The sequence below is a fragment of the Periplaneta americana genome, chromosome 8 (genome assembly GCF_040183065.1).
Source record: "Periplaneta americana isolate PAMFEO1 chromosome 8, P.americana_PAMFEO1_priV1, whole genome shotgun sequence".
Classification (NCBI taxonomy): Eukaryota; Metazoa; Arthropoda; class Insecta; order Blattodea; family Blattidae; genus Periplaneta; species Periplaneta americana.
This window is the reverse complement of record NC_091124.1, coordinates 69794358-69808998: the sequence shown is the minus strand read 5'-3', so window position 1 is coordinate 69808998 and position 14641 is coordinate 69794358. Positions and strand designations below refer to the sequence as shown.

The 14641-nt window shown below is 34.8% G+C and overlaps 1 protein-coding gene across 2 annotated transcripts in view; it reads left to right on the top strand.

Annotated features, from left to right (window-relative positions):
• LOC138704812 (receptor-type guanylate cyclase Gyc76C-like) overlaps positions 1–14641 on the top strand; it is a 934849-nt gene that overhangs the window by 895315 nt on the left and 24893 nt on the right. For both annotated transcript variants that reach the window (XM_069833089.1, XM_069833090.1), the window contains 5 exons: positions 800–1005; positions 3108–3285; positions 6321–6487; positions 8541–8864; positions 12508–12768. In XM_069833089.1, coding sequence (XP_069689190.1) covers positions 800–1005; positions 3108–3285; positions 6321–6487; positions 8541–8864; positions 12508–12768 — 1136 coding nt within the window. The remainder of the gene's footprint in view (positions 1–799; positions 1006–3107; positions 3286–6320; positions 6488–8540; positions 8865–12507; positions 12769–14641) is intronic.

The window sequence follows — 14641 nt, the reverse complement described above, 5'->3', positions numbered from 1 at the left end:
ATAGGGAACATACGGGGACTTCCCTAACTCATAAACATAATTTGTAAATATTTCCTGGATGGATCATATCCTATAATATTTCTAATAAATTGAAACAACAATATCTGTTTCAAAATCTCTTTGGTCCAAGCTTCTAAGTGTAATAATCCCCACTAACATACGTCTACAATTTTTACAAATTGAAAATGACAGTCCAATAAGTTGAAACTACAGTAGTATCGAAGAGACAACAACTGTTTTGTCTAATATTCGGCTTTGGAAACCAATCAATCAATCAATCATAGTGTGCTGTAGCACGTTCTCTAAATTTGAAGTGCTCAAATTCGATATTTAGAAATAGCTAAAGATAACAGAAGATCCATTAATACGATTTTTTAGCTGTAATATACAGTACGGATTTCATTTTAAAGGAGCCATGCATGTGAATGAAGATATTTTCGTTTGTTTCTATATTATTAACAGCTTAATTATCAGAAATTGTTGTTGAATATGAAACTTTTTGGAATTATTTCCATGAGCATGCCCATAAAGTATTCCAAGAATTTAAGATTCAAGGTAAATAATTAAAAAAATCAACTTGTCGCGTAATCTGACTATGTAGAAAATTAAGATTTTATCAAAACAGATTTCATCAAGAAGTCAAATTTCATTTTTCTATAAATTAGTCCTGAAAAACAGCCCTTTGATTACCGTACTTTTTATTGGATCTTTAGGTGCGTGAAAGAAGATTAGCAAATAATGTACTTAGCTATACTTTATTGCAGTGACTTAAGAGATTGTGGTGTTTTTACACACACAGATCCAAAATATATGGATAAAGTGGAAAACTGTCATGACCAAGAGCGAGATTTCATAAAACGCGGCCGTTCATTGCTAGTGGTTGTCTCCAGTCCACCAAATGAAGAACGATACAGGGAGTTCACTAGCAAAGTTCAAGAGTACAACAAAAAGGAGCCATTCTCTTTCGCCGTTCCACAGATTTTAACGAATGATGGCTTTCATAAGGTAAGTTATGTTTATTTAACTTTCTTATTTTCTCAGATATTAGTTTGTCATATGGGATAGACGGAATAACGTTTAATATGAGCAGGCATTTTAACTTTACATTATACGAAGTATAGACAAAGGAATGTTTAATATGAATAGGCATTTTTAAGTTTACATTAATGCGAAGTATAGACAAGGAACGTTTAATATGAGCAGGAATTTTAAGTTTACATTATACGAAGTATAGACGAAGGAACACGTTTAATATGAATAGGCATTTTTAAGTTTACATTAATACGAAGTATAGACGAAGGAACATTTAATATGAGCAGGCATTTTAAGTTTACATTATACGAAGTATAGACGAAGGAACACGTTTAATATGCATAGGCATTTTTAAGTTTACATTAATACGAAGTATAGACGAAGGAACGTTTAATATGAATAGGCATTTTTAAGTTTACATTAATACGAAGTATAGACGAAAGAACGTTTAATATGAATAGGCATTTTTAAGTTTACATTAATACGAAGTATAGACGAAGGAACGTTTAATATGAATAGGCATTTTTAAGTTTACATTAATACGAAGTATAGACGAAAGAACGTTTAATATGAATAGGCATTTTTAAGTTTACATTAATACGAAGTATAGACGAAGGAACGTTTAATATGAATAGGCATTTTTAAGTTTACATTAATACGAAGTATAGACGAAAGAACGTTTAATATGAGCAGACATTTTAAGTTTACATTATACGAAGTATAGACGAAGGAACACGTTTAATATGAATAGTCATTTTTAAGTTTACATTAATACGAAGTATAGACGAAGGAACATTTAATATGAGCAGGCATTTTAAGTTTACATTATACGAAGTATAGACGAAGGAACACGTTTAATATGCATAGGCATTTTTAAGTTTACATTAATACGAAGTATAGACGAAGGAACGTTTAATATGAATAGGCATTTTTAAGTTTACATTATACGAAGTATAGACGAAGGAACACGTTTAATATGCATAGGCATTTTTAAGTTTACATTAATACGAAGTATAGACGAAGGAACGTTTAATATGAATAGGCATTTTTAAGTTTACATTAATACGAAGTATAGACGAAAGAACGTTTAATATGAATAGGCATTTTTAAGTTTACATTAATACGAAGTATAGACGAAGGAACGTTTAATATGAATAGACATTTTTAAGTTTACATTAATACGAAGTATAGACGAAAGAACGTTTAATATGAGCAGACATTTTAAGTTTACATTATACGAAGTATAGACGAAGGAACACGTTTAATATGAGCAGGCATTTTAAGTTTACATTAAACGAAGTATAGACAAAGGAACATTTAATATGAGCAGACATGTTACGAAGTATAGATGAACGAGCATTTAATGTGAGCAGGCATTTTAAGTTTACATTATACGAAGTACAGATGAAGGAACGTTTAATATGAGCAGACATTTTAAGTTTACATTATACAAAGTACAGATGAAGGAACGTTTAATATGAGCAGATATTTTAAGTCTACATTATACGAAGTATAGGCGAAGGAACGTTTAATATGAGCAGACATTTTAAGTTTATATTATACGAAGTATAGACAAAGGAACGTTTAATATGAGCAGACATTTTACGAAGTATAGATGAATGAGCATTTAATTTGAGCAGGCATTTTAAGTTTACATTATACAAAGTACAGATGATGGAACGTTTAATATGAGCAGACATTTTAAGTTTACATTATACGAAGTATAGGCGAAGGAACGTTTAATATGAGCAGACATTTTAAGTTTACATTATACGAAGTATAGGCGAAGGAACGTTTAATATGAGCAGACATTTTAAGTTTACATTATACGAAGTATAGGCGAAGGAACGTTTAATATGAGGGACCCTTAACAGACATATGCTGTGCAGAAACCATTTCTGTGTTAAGAATGATGAAAATGTGTATTTTCGGAAAAGTCTGTATTATGCAAAACACAATATTTTCTCTGTACTTCGTATAATAAACAAGTAAATATGACTGAAGTTAGAGTCTGAGGGCTCTGCAGTTCACCACATAGAAATGTTACCAACAAATGAAATGTGTTCTATTTGCAGTATGTGTCCGTATATGCAGCCTATCTTTACGATGCTGTGATGTTGTATGCACGTGCTCTGGATACCCTTCTCAAACGAGAGGTTGAAAAGTATGGTTATTTCAATGAATCCATTCTAAGAAATGTGGCTAGTAATGGAACACTCATAATTGAAATGATGAAGAATAATACATACGAAAGTAAGTATACCATCTGGTGTAAAACGCTTTTTGTCATGTTCTCACCATTCCATTCTCCTACCTGTTGTTTTCAACATCATAAAAAGCAAAGCTATCCCATTACACATCTTTAGGGTGACGGGATGTTAAGACTTCCACCTCATGAAACAATCGTCACTGAGTAACAGTAGGGATGTTAGCTCGCAGCCTTTTCTCCCAAGGAAACATATTGGTACTCATTTCTGTTAGAGACTGAGTAAATCTGAGGGTCATAGTACTAATACTGCTCATGCATTTTGTCACGACCTCGCGATGTGCAGTACGAGAACACCGTTTCTGTGGAGGGGATAGGAGTAGAAGGGAAGGTCGGGCGTGTGTCTACCGAGTTCAAGGCAAAGACTAACCCATTCCCCTGTAATTCTTAAATAGACTCATCCGATCTTGTGCGCAGCTCTGTAGGAACAGTGGGGGAGTGTCTGGACAAAATGCATGAGCTGTACGGCCGAAAGGAATAGCAGGGATGTCAAAGCGCTTGCATTGTGTTGTCTCGAAAACCCGCATAACATTTCCTTATCTTGCTGAAAAGTGAACCTTGTTGGATTTGTATTGCTTGTAGTATGAGTACGCAGTACAGGCGCTTTGACATCCCTGGATTAAATCAATGGGGAAAAGTCCATGATCTCATCGGTAAGCGAACCCTCGATTTTACGGCTTTTAGCGCAGAGTCTTTACCGCTATGCTACCATGCGCTCTCTGTGAATATGAGTTACAGATTTTCATCTATATACTTTGGCTGCTTTCTAAATATAAACATTATCTTGGGGCTCAAAGTTAATGATAAAAATGATTGTACGAGTATTTACCGCTGTGGGAAAGGAAATAGAAAAAAATATTATAATTTAAATTTTTGTCACTATTCTTATGACACAATTCAAGTTAAGGTCCTATATTTCAATGGTGAGTTATTATTATTATTATTATTATTATTATTATTATTATTATTATTATTATTATTATACCCAATTGTCGGGTGTATACCCAATTGCCGGGTGTATATCCAATTGAGGGGTTTGGGGGAAAAATCAGGCAGCTCCAATTTTTTTCATTTTTTAGTTACGAGTATTTGTGCACGGAGGACAAAACAAATACGCTCTATCGTTTGGTCGAAGAACCAGGTAGTTCCAAGAATTACATTCACAGTTATAATGCATTTTGGACCTGCCTCTTCTGTACATACTTATTGTTTGGCGGTAGGTTTTTCTTCCTTGTCTCGAAAAGTACTGAATTGGAACTGCCTGGTTTTTCTCCCAAACCCCTCAATTGTAGTGTTAATAAATACACATACATACATACAGACATTTTATTTTTATTTTAGTAGGTTATTTTACGACGCTTTATCAACATCTTATGTTATTTAGCGTCTGAATGAGATGAATGTGATAATGCCGGTGAAATGAGTCCGGGGTCCAGCACCGAAAGTTACCCAGCATTTGCTCAGCTTGGGTTGAGGGAAAACCCCGGAAAAAAACCTCAACCAGGTAACTTGCCCCGACCGGGAATCGAACCCGGGCCACCTGGTTTCGCGGCCAGACGCGCTGACCGTTACTCCACAGGTGTGGACTACATACATACAGTACATACGTACATACATACATACATACATACATACATACATACATACATACATACATACATACGTTGTTGTTGTTGTTGTTATTATTATTATTATTATTATTATTATTATTATTATTATTATTATTATTATTATTATTATTATTATTATTACTACATCGACAATCACTGACAAGGAGATTCCGCAGTGTTGAAATGTTGTACAGTCGAACTTGGTTAATTCGAAGTTGAAGGAACCATTACAAAATTGACCTAGACAAGTTTCGAATGTTTGCATACTTTCTGCGCCAGTGGCAGTTTGATTTGAATACAGCAACGTTTTTCGAGAGAAGCGATTCAAACCAGCGAACTAAATGTATGGAGCCCGTATGGGAATCGTACCCATAATCTCTTGTATAAAAAATTGATGCAATACAGTAAGAACAAAACTAATTATTCAATATTTTGTACAATATTGTTAAATTTTGAGCATTCAAAGTTTTTTAAAGCTTGATACTTTTGTTTGTTAGCGTTTAATCTTTAATTCATGTAAAATTCTTCGAGTTTATTGAGCAATTGGAAAATTATTTCACTCACATTTTGTTGCCCTTCCTTCTTAATTCCTGGATGTGGTCCATGGTCTGGACGATTGTAGGCAATAGTTTCTCAGGATGTTCTGATTCTTCACCCGAAGACAGGGCGACAGTCTGCTCGCGTTATTTACGGACTGATTATCGTAATTTTAAACTAAATAAATTTCGTTGGATTTCACTTCGAATTATAAAAAAAATCGAATTTCAGACGATTTTTTAAACATTGCATTGTAAAGGTATCTGTGTCAAAGGGCCGCTCAAAAAGTTCGATTTATTCACGATTTCGAATTAAAAACGTTAGATTAGAAAAGTTCGACTGTATTTCAGTGAAATCTAAAATTGTGGAGTTTGGAAAGTTAAGCTTTCATAACTGTGCTTGTGCTGCAACTCGTTTGTCATATGCCAACGTGGCCCAACGGATGATAGTTTTTACCGGCATGAATGAGTCTTCCTTGTGGAATCTCCGTTTCGTTACTTCTTTTTTCTTTACCTTGTTATGTTTACATTATCGTGATACGGTATTGGTTTTTTAATAGAATTTCACTTACGTTAAAAGCGCACTCTTCATGTATACCGGGCTACCGCTCTATCACCGTCAAGTCACTTGTAATCCCAACACAGAAATCTTTCCAGACACCCTCAGCAGGCAAGTAAATTCTTCATACATACAACTATTAACATCGGAAATTCGGCAACCCGTCATTCTCGACATCTGCCATATCGTATGAGGACCGATTGCGTAATGCACAATAATTTCTGTAGTACTTACTGTAATATCTGTAAATGCTATTATATTGCACCCTTTTATAGAAATGCGGTACTAAAAATATTATAATTGTTTCTGTTTTGTAGGTATTACAGGGGCATCCATAAAAATGGACAACAACGGGGATTCTGAGGGTAACTTCTCGGTGGCAGCACTCAAACCGTTTCCCTACGTCTACAATGCGAAGTTGCACAATTTCACTTGTAATTACCTCATGAGGCCAGTGTCAGGTTTCCAACAAGGAGAAAATCCAGTAAGTATTACATAAGTTCCCAAGATTGTACATATTACAATGACGTCATTACTTCTCATTTTTACTTAGTCATTATGCGAAGTATAAATAAAAAATATTATAGACACCTATTATTGGAGAAAAATTCGTTCCGACACCGGGAATCGAACTCAGGTCCTATTCGAATCGATTCCCGGTGCCGGAACGAATTTTTCTCCAAAGGTATCTACAGTATGACTACTCATACTCACTGATTATTCAATGAGGACGGCGAGACCTCATATATGAATATATGTATAGAAAATATTATGATGCTGCGAAAACAATTTTTTTATTATGGTTCTCTCAAAGTGTATCGTGCGTGTCTTATCATTTTCATATTGCAGAACTCGTGATTACAAATCAAACGAGTGGTCGCGCAGATTTGTAGCTGCTCTCGAGGTAACTGTGGGATAGATTTTCAGTTTCCCGTGCAGTCTGATTATTTAATCCTGACAGTCATCGACAATGTGCGCCTGGGTTAGGCGAGTCCATTAAGTTACGCCAAGGGGTGTTCGAGTTGGTCGCTTGCCTTCAGAGCGATCGGATGTCACGCATGCGGTAGAGCGGTGTGTTTCCAGTACAGTTAAGCTGTACTGCATTTCTTTACTGACCGCTCGCTCTTATCTCTACTCCGGAGCTCTCCCCACTACTCCTATTACTTTCCCTCTTTCGCGTTTCCGAGCTGTCAGGACTAAATAATCGGTCTGTATGTCAGTATTTATCAGAATACAATCGTTCCATCTTTTCTTAGGCTTCACGGGGCTTCTTTCTCCAAGAGGTCGATCATCCCTTGCAATTCTCATAATCCTCTACTCGCCCATTCTTGATGCATGCCATTTCCACTCTTCCATTCTTTATATAGATATCACATTGCTTTCTAATTATTTTATTTATTACATGATCCCTATTCTTTCTAAAATATCTAGTTCAAGAAAGTAAACTGTACGCAGTAATATCATTCGCAACATAATAAAATAACTGAATTGTTATGAAAAGCATAAGTCTGATGGAAAAAGTACGACAATATTATGACGTGATGCGAGAAAACGGCGGGTGACTCGTGGTCTATTGCTAGTGTCGTTTTCGGCGACCGTGTAACCATTTCTCCGACACTTCTACAATACATAACAGTACTAACAATAAATGTTCAATTTGGACTTACCATGTTCACAGTCGCTGCTGAAAATGGCCCCCAATCCTTCACCAGTCTCATCTAATGTTCCTTCTGTAAGAACACTGCATTTTCTGTTTGATTTTCGATTGTTCACTGAGCCTGTTTCTTTAAATCTTTTAACGAATTTTCTAATTGTTTCGGCAGAAGGCACAGATCTGTTTGGAAATTTTGTTCGAAATTTACGTCTCATTTTCGCACACGACCTTCTACTTTTTATGTACGTATTGTGTATATACACGCAATGAGAATTTGTTGCTAGACATTTACCTATCTTTGTACACTTGAAGAATCAAGACTTTCGTAACACGACTTGTGACTACAGGGAATGCCGTATGGCGACTGAAGATACACTATGCCGCACCTCTAAGAGCTCGTGCGTCGTAAACTACGTAGGGTGCGAGCCTAAATGAAAGGGTTGTAGGCAAAATTCACTGGTCACATATCGTTCGCAATGTTTGCTATTTCGCGGATACATGTCTTTGCAGAACCCTTGAGACTGCAGGATCTACAGCAGTTAAGTCAGAAAATGTAGACTATAGAAATACTGGGGCCTATAATAAATAGAGAAGAGAAATATGAGATAGGATTGATGCAAAGATTTTGCAGACTGGTTACGAAAACTTATGAAAAAAAAAACAAGCTGGTTAATAATATTAGTTGCCCAGGCACATACAAAATTCAAGAGATTAACGTACATAGAAGCTTTTCATTAATTTCAAATCATATCCTGTCTTTGTACTCTAAAAAGTTTCATGTCATGAGCTAAAAAATAATTAAAAACGTATTGAGTCTAAAATTCTGTTTTTCCTTGCAGGCAGGAAAAAATGTGTACGTAATATTATTCTAATTTTCTTACAGGAATATAAGCCGGATTGCCCGAGCTTTTTCAAACACGAGTCTGATTCTGACTCGGACTGTCACATTGATTGGCCTGGAGGACGTAAGCCAGACGATGAGCCTAGTTGTGGCTTCAAGCACGAGCGGTGTCAAAGTGATTCGCAGGAAACCAGTGTGATTGCTGCAGCGACACTTGCTGTATGCTTGTTTTGTGCTGGTGTTATAACACTATCCATTTACCGCAAGTGGAAAATAGAGCAGGAGATAGAAGGTCTGCTGTGGAAGATTGACCCTCAAGATTTACACGGGTATTGTAACAACGACATTGTGTCTTCTCCAAGCAAGGTTAGTGTGACTCTGTACCATTCCTGAACTCATTACTCTTTAATATTAATTGAAGATCTCCTCCGAAAAAGGATGCAACACCATATTCTTGAAATATGTTATGTATGTGGAAATAGTGATATGCGTTACATGAGCGGTATGTTGAAGTTTTCATGTTCGAGGAAAAGTTTGAAAAAGCGAAACGTAGTTGAGCTTTTTAATTTTCGAGAATTGAAAGAAAACATACCGCTTGTGTATCGTACATTATTTTGTGCGAAGATCGTTTATTACATACCTGAAAGAGGAATTTCTAATTAGTTGCAATGAAATCTCCATCTTGGTTTCTGTTCAATGACGGCAAATTTGCAAAACAAAAATATCTATCTTCAACATTGTTGCTTTAAAATGTTTTCTGTGTTTACTATACTTCAGCAGGCCGTGATATACGTCTGTCTTTTTTTTCCCCCAGTCTATGATGAGTCTGGAATCTTGTTGATTTTTTCACGGCTTCCTTAATGTTACTTGCATCACGAATGCAGTAACTTTAGTGGAGTTGTAGGGTTTATTTAATTTTTGCAAATATTTAAAAACAATAATTAACAGTGCAATTTAGGTGAAATTGCAGTGGTAAGTTTCCAATTTATAATTATTACTATATTGAACGTCTCTAAAAATAATATGTTAAAAACCTAAAGCAGTAAAATCAATGTCACTTAAGCGGTAAGAAGAGGGAAATTGTTATGTGTGTTAGGTTGGGAATACTGAATGTGGAATTTTAAACTTTCCGCGGATTGGTTTTATGCGGAAACCAAGCAAATACGCACGATCTCGCACAAAAGTAATTTTAAAGCATTATTTATAACAATAAATAAATTTGTATCCTTATTTAGTCAAATGATTATGATAGTAAATATAGGCCTAATGAAATATGTCGTGTAGGGTGAACAGACGTCCTCTTTTGTCTGGACATGTCCTCCTTTTTAGGCCTTTGTCCGAGGTCTGGACGGATTTTTTAAAAATCAAGAAATGTCCTGCTTTTCGTAACTTGTATGCCTGATATTTTGAAATTATCTGATTTGGCGCCTTTTTCAAGTAATTTTCCAAGTAGGCATAGGCGGAGAGAGAACCGTTCCCTTGGGGGGGGGGGGGCAAAGCAAAACTATAGAATCCCCACATAATGGGGTTATGGGGAACTCATTTACCTCGTCCCTCCATTATAGATTGAACGTGGTACCATCAGTGCTAACAGAAACTTTTTATATGAAGCTTACCTTCCTGAATATACATGAAATATAAACTCTAATTATTTTATTTACTCTCGTCTTTAAGTTTACTCATTACACGAGGATCACTTTTCCTTTTTCTGCATTGTTGTGCAGTATGTTATTCATATTTCTCCAAGTGGCCGCCTGAACACCTGCAGACTTCTAACACATGAGTACAAGCTGTTGCAAAAGAAACATTACAGTGCTTCCATTCCTCAAATGAGGTATAGAAATTCTTATACATTCAGAAATTTAAAATATATATTATAGTCCAGACACATGATCTGAAGACATTAATTCATCAATTTAAGCACAGAAACTTAATCATAAACAAAAGCAAAAAAAGATATTTTGAATTCAATACTTTCTAACAATAATAGAAGAAAAAAAGTTCAGACAAGTTTGGGGGCTGGCAGTGCCCCCCATAACTCCGCTTGTGCAAGTAGGTGACAGCAGCATGGACGGAATATATTGTTTGCCGACGATCATAACTCACTTTGCTCCTCCTTGTTATGGTCGTTGTTCACAGGTTGCTAGTAAATTGAGAGGTCGAGGTGCGAATATAAATCTAAACAGATATTTTCTGTCCTCTTTAATAATTATAGTTCTCTTGACTTTCAGATGTAGCTAACTGTAAAATCATCATCATTATTATTATTATTATTATTATTATTATTATTATTATTATTAAGTTTTTCGTAATTATTTTGTAATAAAATAGATATTAACATACTTTTAAGCATGATATAAGCCTAAATCTGTACTTAATATTTTTTAATAAAATAGATATTTACGTAATTTAAACTATAATATAGGCTCAAGCCTAAGTCTAAATACATATTTTTTGTCCTCTTTTTTCGAACAATGTCCTTTTTTAAGCTTTGTGTCCTCTTTTTATAGATGTGAATCTGGTCACCCTACTCCGATGAAATTATTTTCCTTTATCCTGACATGAATGACAGTTTTATTGGTTACATCCTTATTCCAGGGAGGTCTTCAATTATTAAAAATTTTTTACACCTTTATATTTTTTCAAGTAATTAAACACAATTTGACACTAACTTGCAGAGTCAGAACCATGGTACCTATACAGGCCTATTTAAACTAAAACAAAAAGATTCCCATAAATATGGCTTTTGCACTGGGTTTTAAAAATGCATAACTAAAGCTTTACTAAAGTTTTAAATTGATTAGATTTTTCATCGAAAATTGGCAAAAATTAGCCTACATAATTATTGTCTCAACAGAAGATCAAATAATGACATCTAAACATAATTGGTGCGCTGGTTCGGGTCCTCATGGGGGAAGAAATTTTCTCATGAAATTTCGGCCAGTGTATAGGACCGGTGCCCACCCAGCATCGTGATGCGCTTGGGGAGCTACGATAGGTAGCGAAATCCGGTTTCGAATGCCAGCTATAACGGCTGGGGGGATCATCGTGCTAACCACACGATACCTCCATTCTGGTTGGATGATCGTCCACCTCTGCTTCGGCATGTGGGCGTGAGGCCAGCAGCCGGCTGGTCGGTCTAGGCCCTTCACGGGCTGTAGCGCCACGGATTATTAAACATAATTGGTAGAGTTATTATGAGTGAAAAAAAAAAAACAGAACAAAGTGGTTCGAAACGCAGGAAAATAGTCACTAGTGGAACTTAAAAAGTTGTCCTGAAAATAATAGCTCATATTCCTTTCTCAACATCCTGAACTCATCTAAATTCTGACAATAATGTTGATTTTGGAAAACGTACCGGTATTATGTGTCTTTCTCCTGTTAAATTTACATTGCCTCATTAATAGGCTGAAAAATGTTAACGAGATAATGTAAATTTCACACGAGAAAGACACATAATATGTTTTCCGAAGTGATATAGTGTTAAAAGTTGTTTAATCAAGATATATAATGTTGATTTGTTTTAAAGACCTCAATACAGAAAAGTGTTGTTAAAATTTCTTATCAACATTGGTCTAATACGATTTGTTGCTAACTTATTTTGCCAACAATGTTGTGCTGGTGTAAATGCGCTTTAACGCTATCAGTTAACAATTAAGTCATAAGTTAGTGTTATTTCTAGACATTATGCTTTAAATTACTAACAATACGGAAATTATTGGACATGTAAATTACCAATAATTGCGATCAAATTACTAAGATAATGGCAAAAGGTATTGGGACTATTTTATATATAAACGATCTGTATTTAATTTCCATTTTTCATTCCATTTATTGTATTCCATAGATCTTACACTAGCATTGAAGCTTTAAGATGTGGAACAATACAAGAGTGTAATATTTTGGCGAAATGAAATCTGTCAAAATTTTGGTACTAGTACGTATAGGCCTAATATTTACAACCTGTATTTCTTGTAGAATATGTATTAACTTGGATGTCTTGTTACAGCTGAGCTTGGTGAGTGCGACGTCATATGAGTCACGATGTGGGGCTCAAGTATTTGCAGCAACTGGTCAGTACAAAGGTGTTATGGTGCGCATCAAAGAGCTTAAGTTTTCCAAGAAGAAGGACATTCCTCGTGAAGTGATGAAGGAAATGCGTGTATTGCGTGATATACGTCATGACAATATTAATTCCTTCATTGGTGCTTGTCTTGAGCCCATGCGTGTTCTCATCATAACAGATTATTGTGCCAAAGGAAGTCTATATGTAAGTTAAATGTATCATGTAATCTAACCTGGTTTCACTTGTTTGTGTTTTGTGTTCTGTATCATTTTCGTGTAGTAAGATAAATGTATCATGTAACATTGCTAATAGACAATTAAGTACAATTTCTATAGATTTTAAGGAATAATGTTTGTTACATATCATAAAATAATGATAATAGAAAAACAGACATATAAGAAATAATAAATTTCTAAATGCTATATCTACAGCATGAGTTACTTTCAGGTCATTGCCAAGACGATCTGCACAAACATGAGTAAGCATATTTAAAAACACAAATTAATAAAATTAGAAGTAAAAAACTGTGAACATCGGTTCCATAATATAATCCTCCGATTTTATTATTTATAGTCACTTATTTATATATTTATCTTCTTGTTGGTTTGTATAATTTTATTGATTTCTTGGCTGTATTTACAGTATTTACAGTAGGCCTACTTGGTTAATGAAGAGTTATTTATGAGAACTTCACTGTGTAGTGCGAGATTTTGATTTTTTGCACCATTTCATAGACTCAGAAACATCCAACATTTAGGAGCTACATTCTAGGAGCCTGTTTTTTTTTTTTTTTAAGAACAAAGATAAACGCGAAAACAATACAGATGCCATTTTTAGCCTTACCCTACATTCTGCCTTTTAGACACGTGTCAATTATTAAGCGATATACAGTAATACAGTGAAATATCGCGAAATTTGTTGGTTTGCGCAAAATATGTCTGTTGCTTCGAAATAAAATCCCTTTATCATGAAAATTATTAAATATACCGCAAAAAAAAAAACCGTTTTTCAGTATGGCTCTAGTCTGCATTTCTCTTTTTTTTTTTTTTTTTTTTTTTGTCTCCTATCTATAGATGCTTTATGTAGATTAGAACTTCCATTCAGAAATGCTTGTATATTTCTGGCTGCTATGATAGTTAACTTTTCTAAACGCGAAAACAATACAATGTCATTGTTAGCGGTATTCTGCCTTTTAGTTACATGTGACCTAATTAAACGACATGATGCAACGAAATATGCGAAATTTGTTTGGTTTGCGCAAAATATGTCGATTGCTTCGAAATAAGATCCCTTTATCACAAAAATTACTAAATATACTGTACCCAAAAAAAAAGTTCTTCAGCGCAGTTCTAGTCTTTATTCCCCCCCCCTTTTTTTTTGCCCTCTCGCTAGATGCTTTGTTTAGAACTTCCATTCAGAAATGTTTGTATATTTCTGGCTGCTGTAATAGTTATTTTTTCTGCTGCTTCATAACGTTCATATCTCTTGGCTTTCTCTGCATTCAACCTGCATAAGTTACATCAAAATACCAACTGTCGCACAACCCTTCGTACAGATAGTGTTGAAACTATACTAGGTGTGTTTTGGGGATGTATGGCTTATTTTAATGCTGAGAATGTGATATTGTGCGTATTGTGTGTGTAAAATTTTAAGCAATAGGCATTTTAAATAAAACTTGATAATGAGAAATGTGCGTTAAAGTAGCTATTTATTTCATAAAATACACACCAAAATAGAAGCATGTATAGATATAGGACCGAAGTCAGGAGTTTTCTTTCACCAAAACAATCAGGTCCCTAGACATGGGCTATCAGCTCCATCATCAATAAAGGTAGGAAGAGGGGAACCTATCTGTGAAATCTAATACCAAGAACTGCTTTTCGGTTCTGATATAAAAGCCCAACAGTCTCGAACCAATTGGTTAGTCAGTCAGTCAATCAATTTCGATAGCTGGTTTCATTAGTTCATTAATTTAGTTATGTTAGTTAAGTTTTACTTTTAGTTTTTGGTTTAAACTTAGATTTAGTGCTTAAAATATGATTTAGTTTTTGTTTTAAATTAATTTTAACTTTGCTTT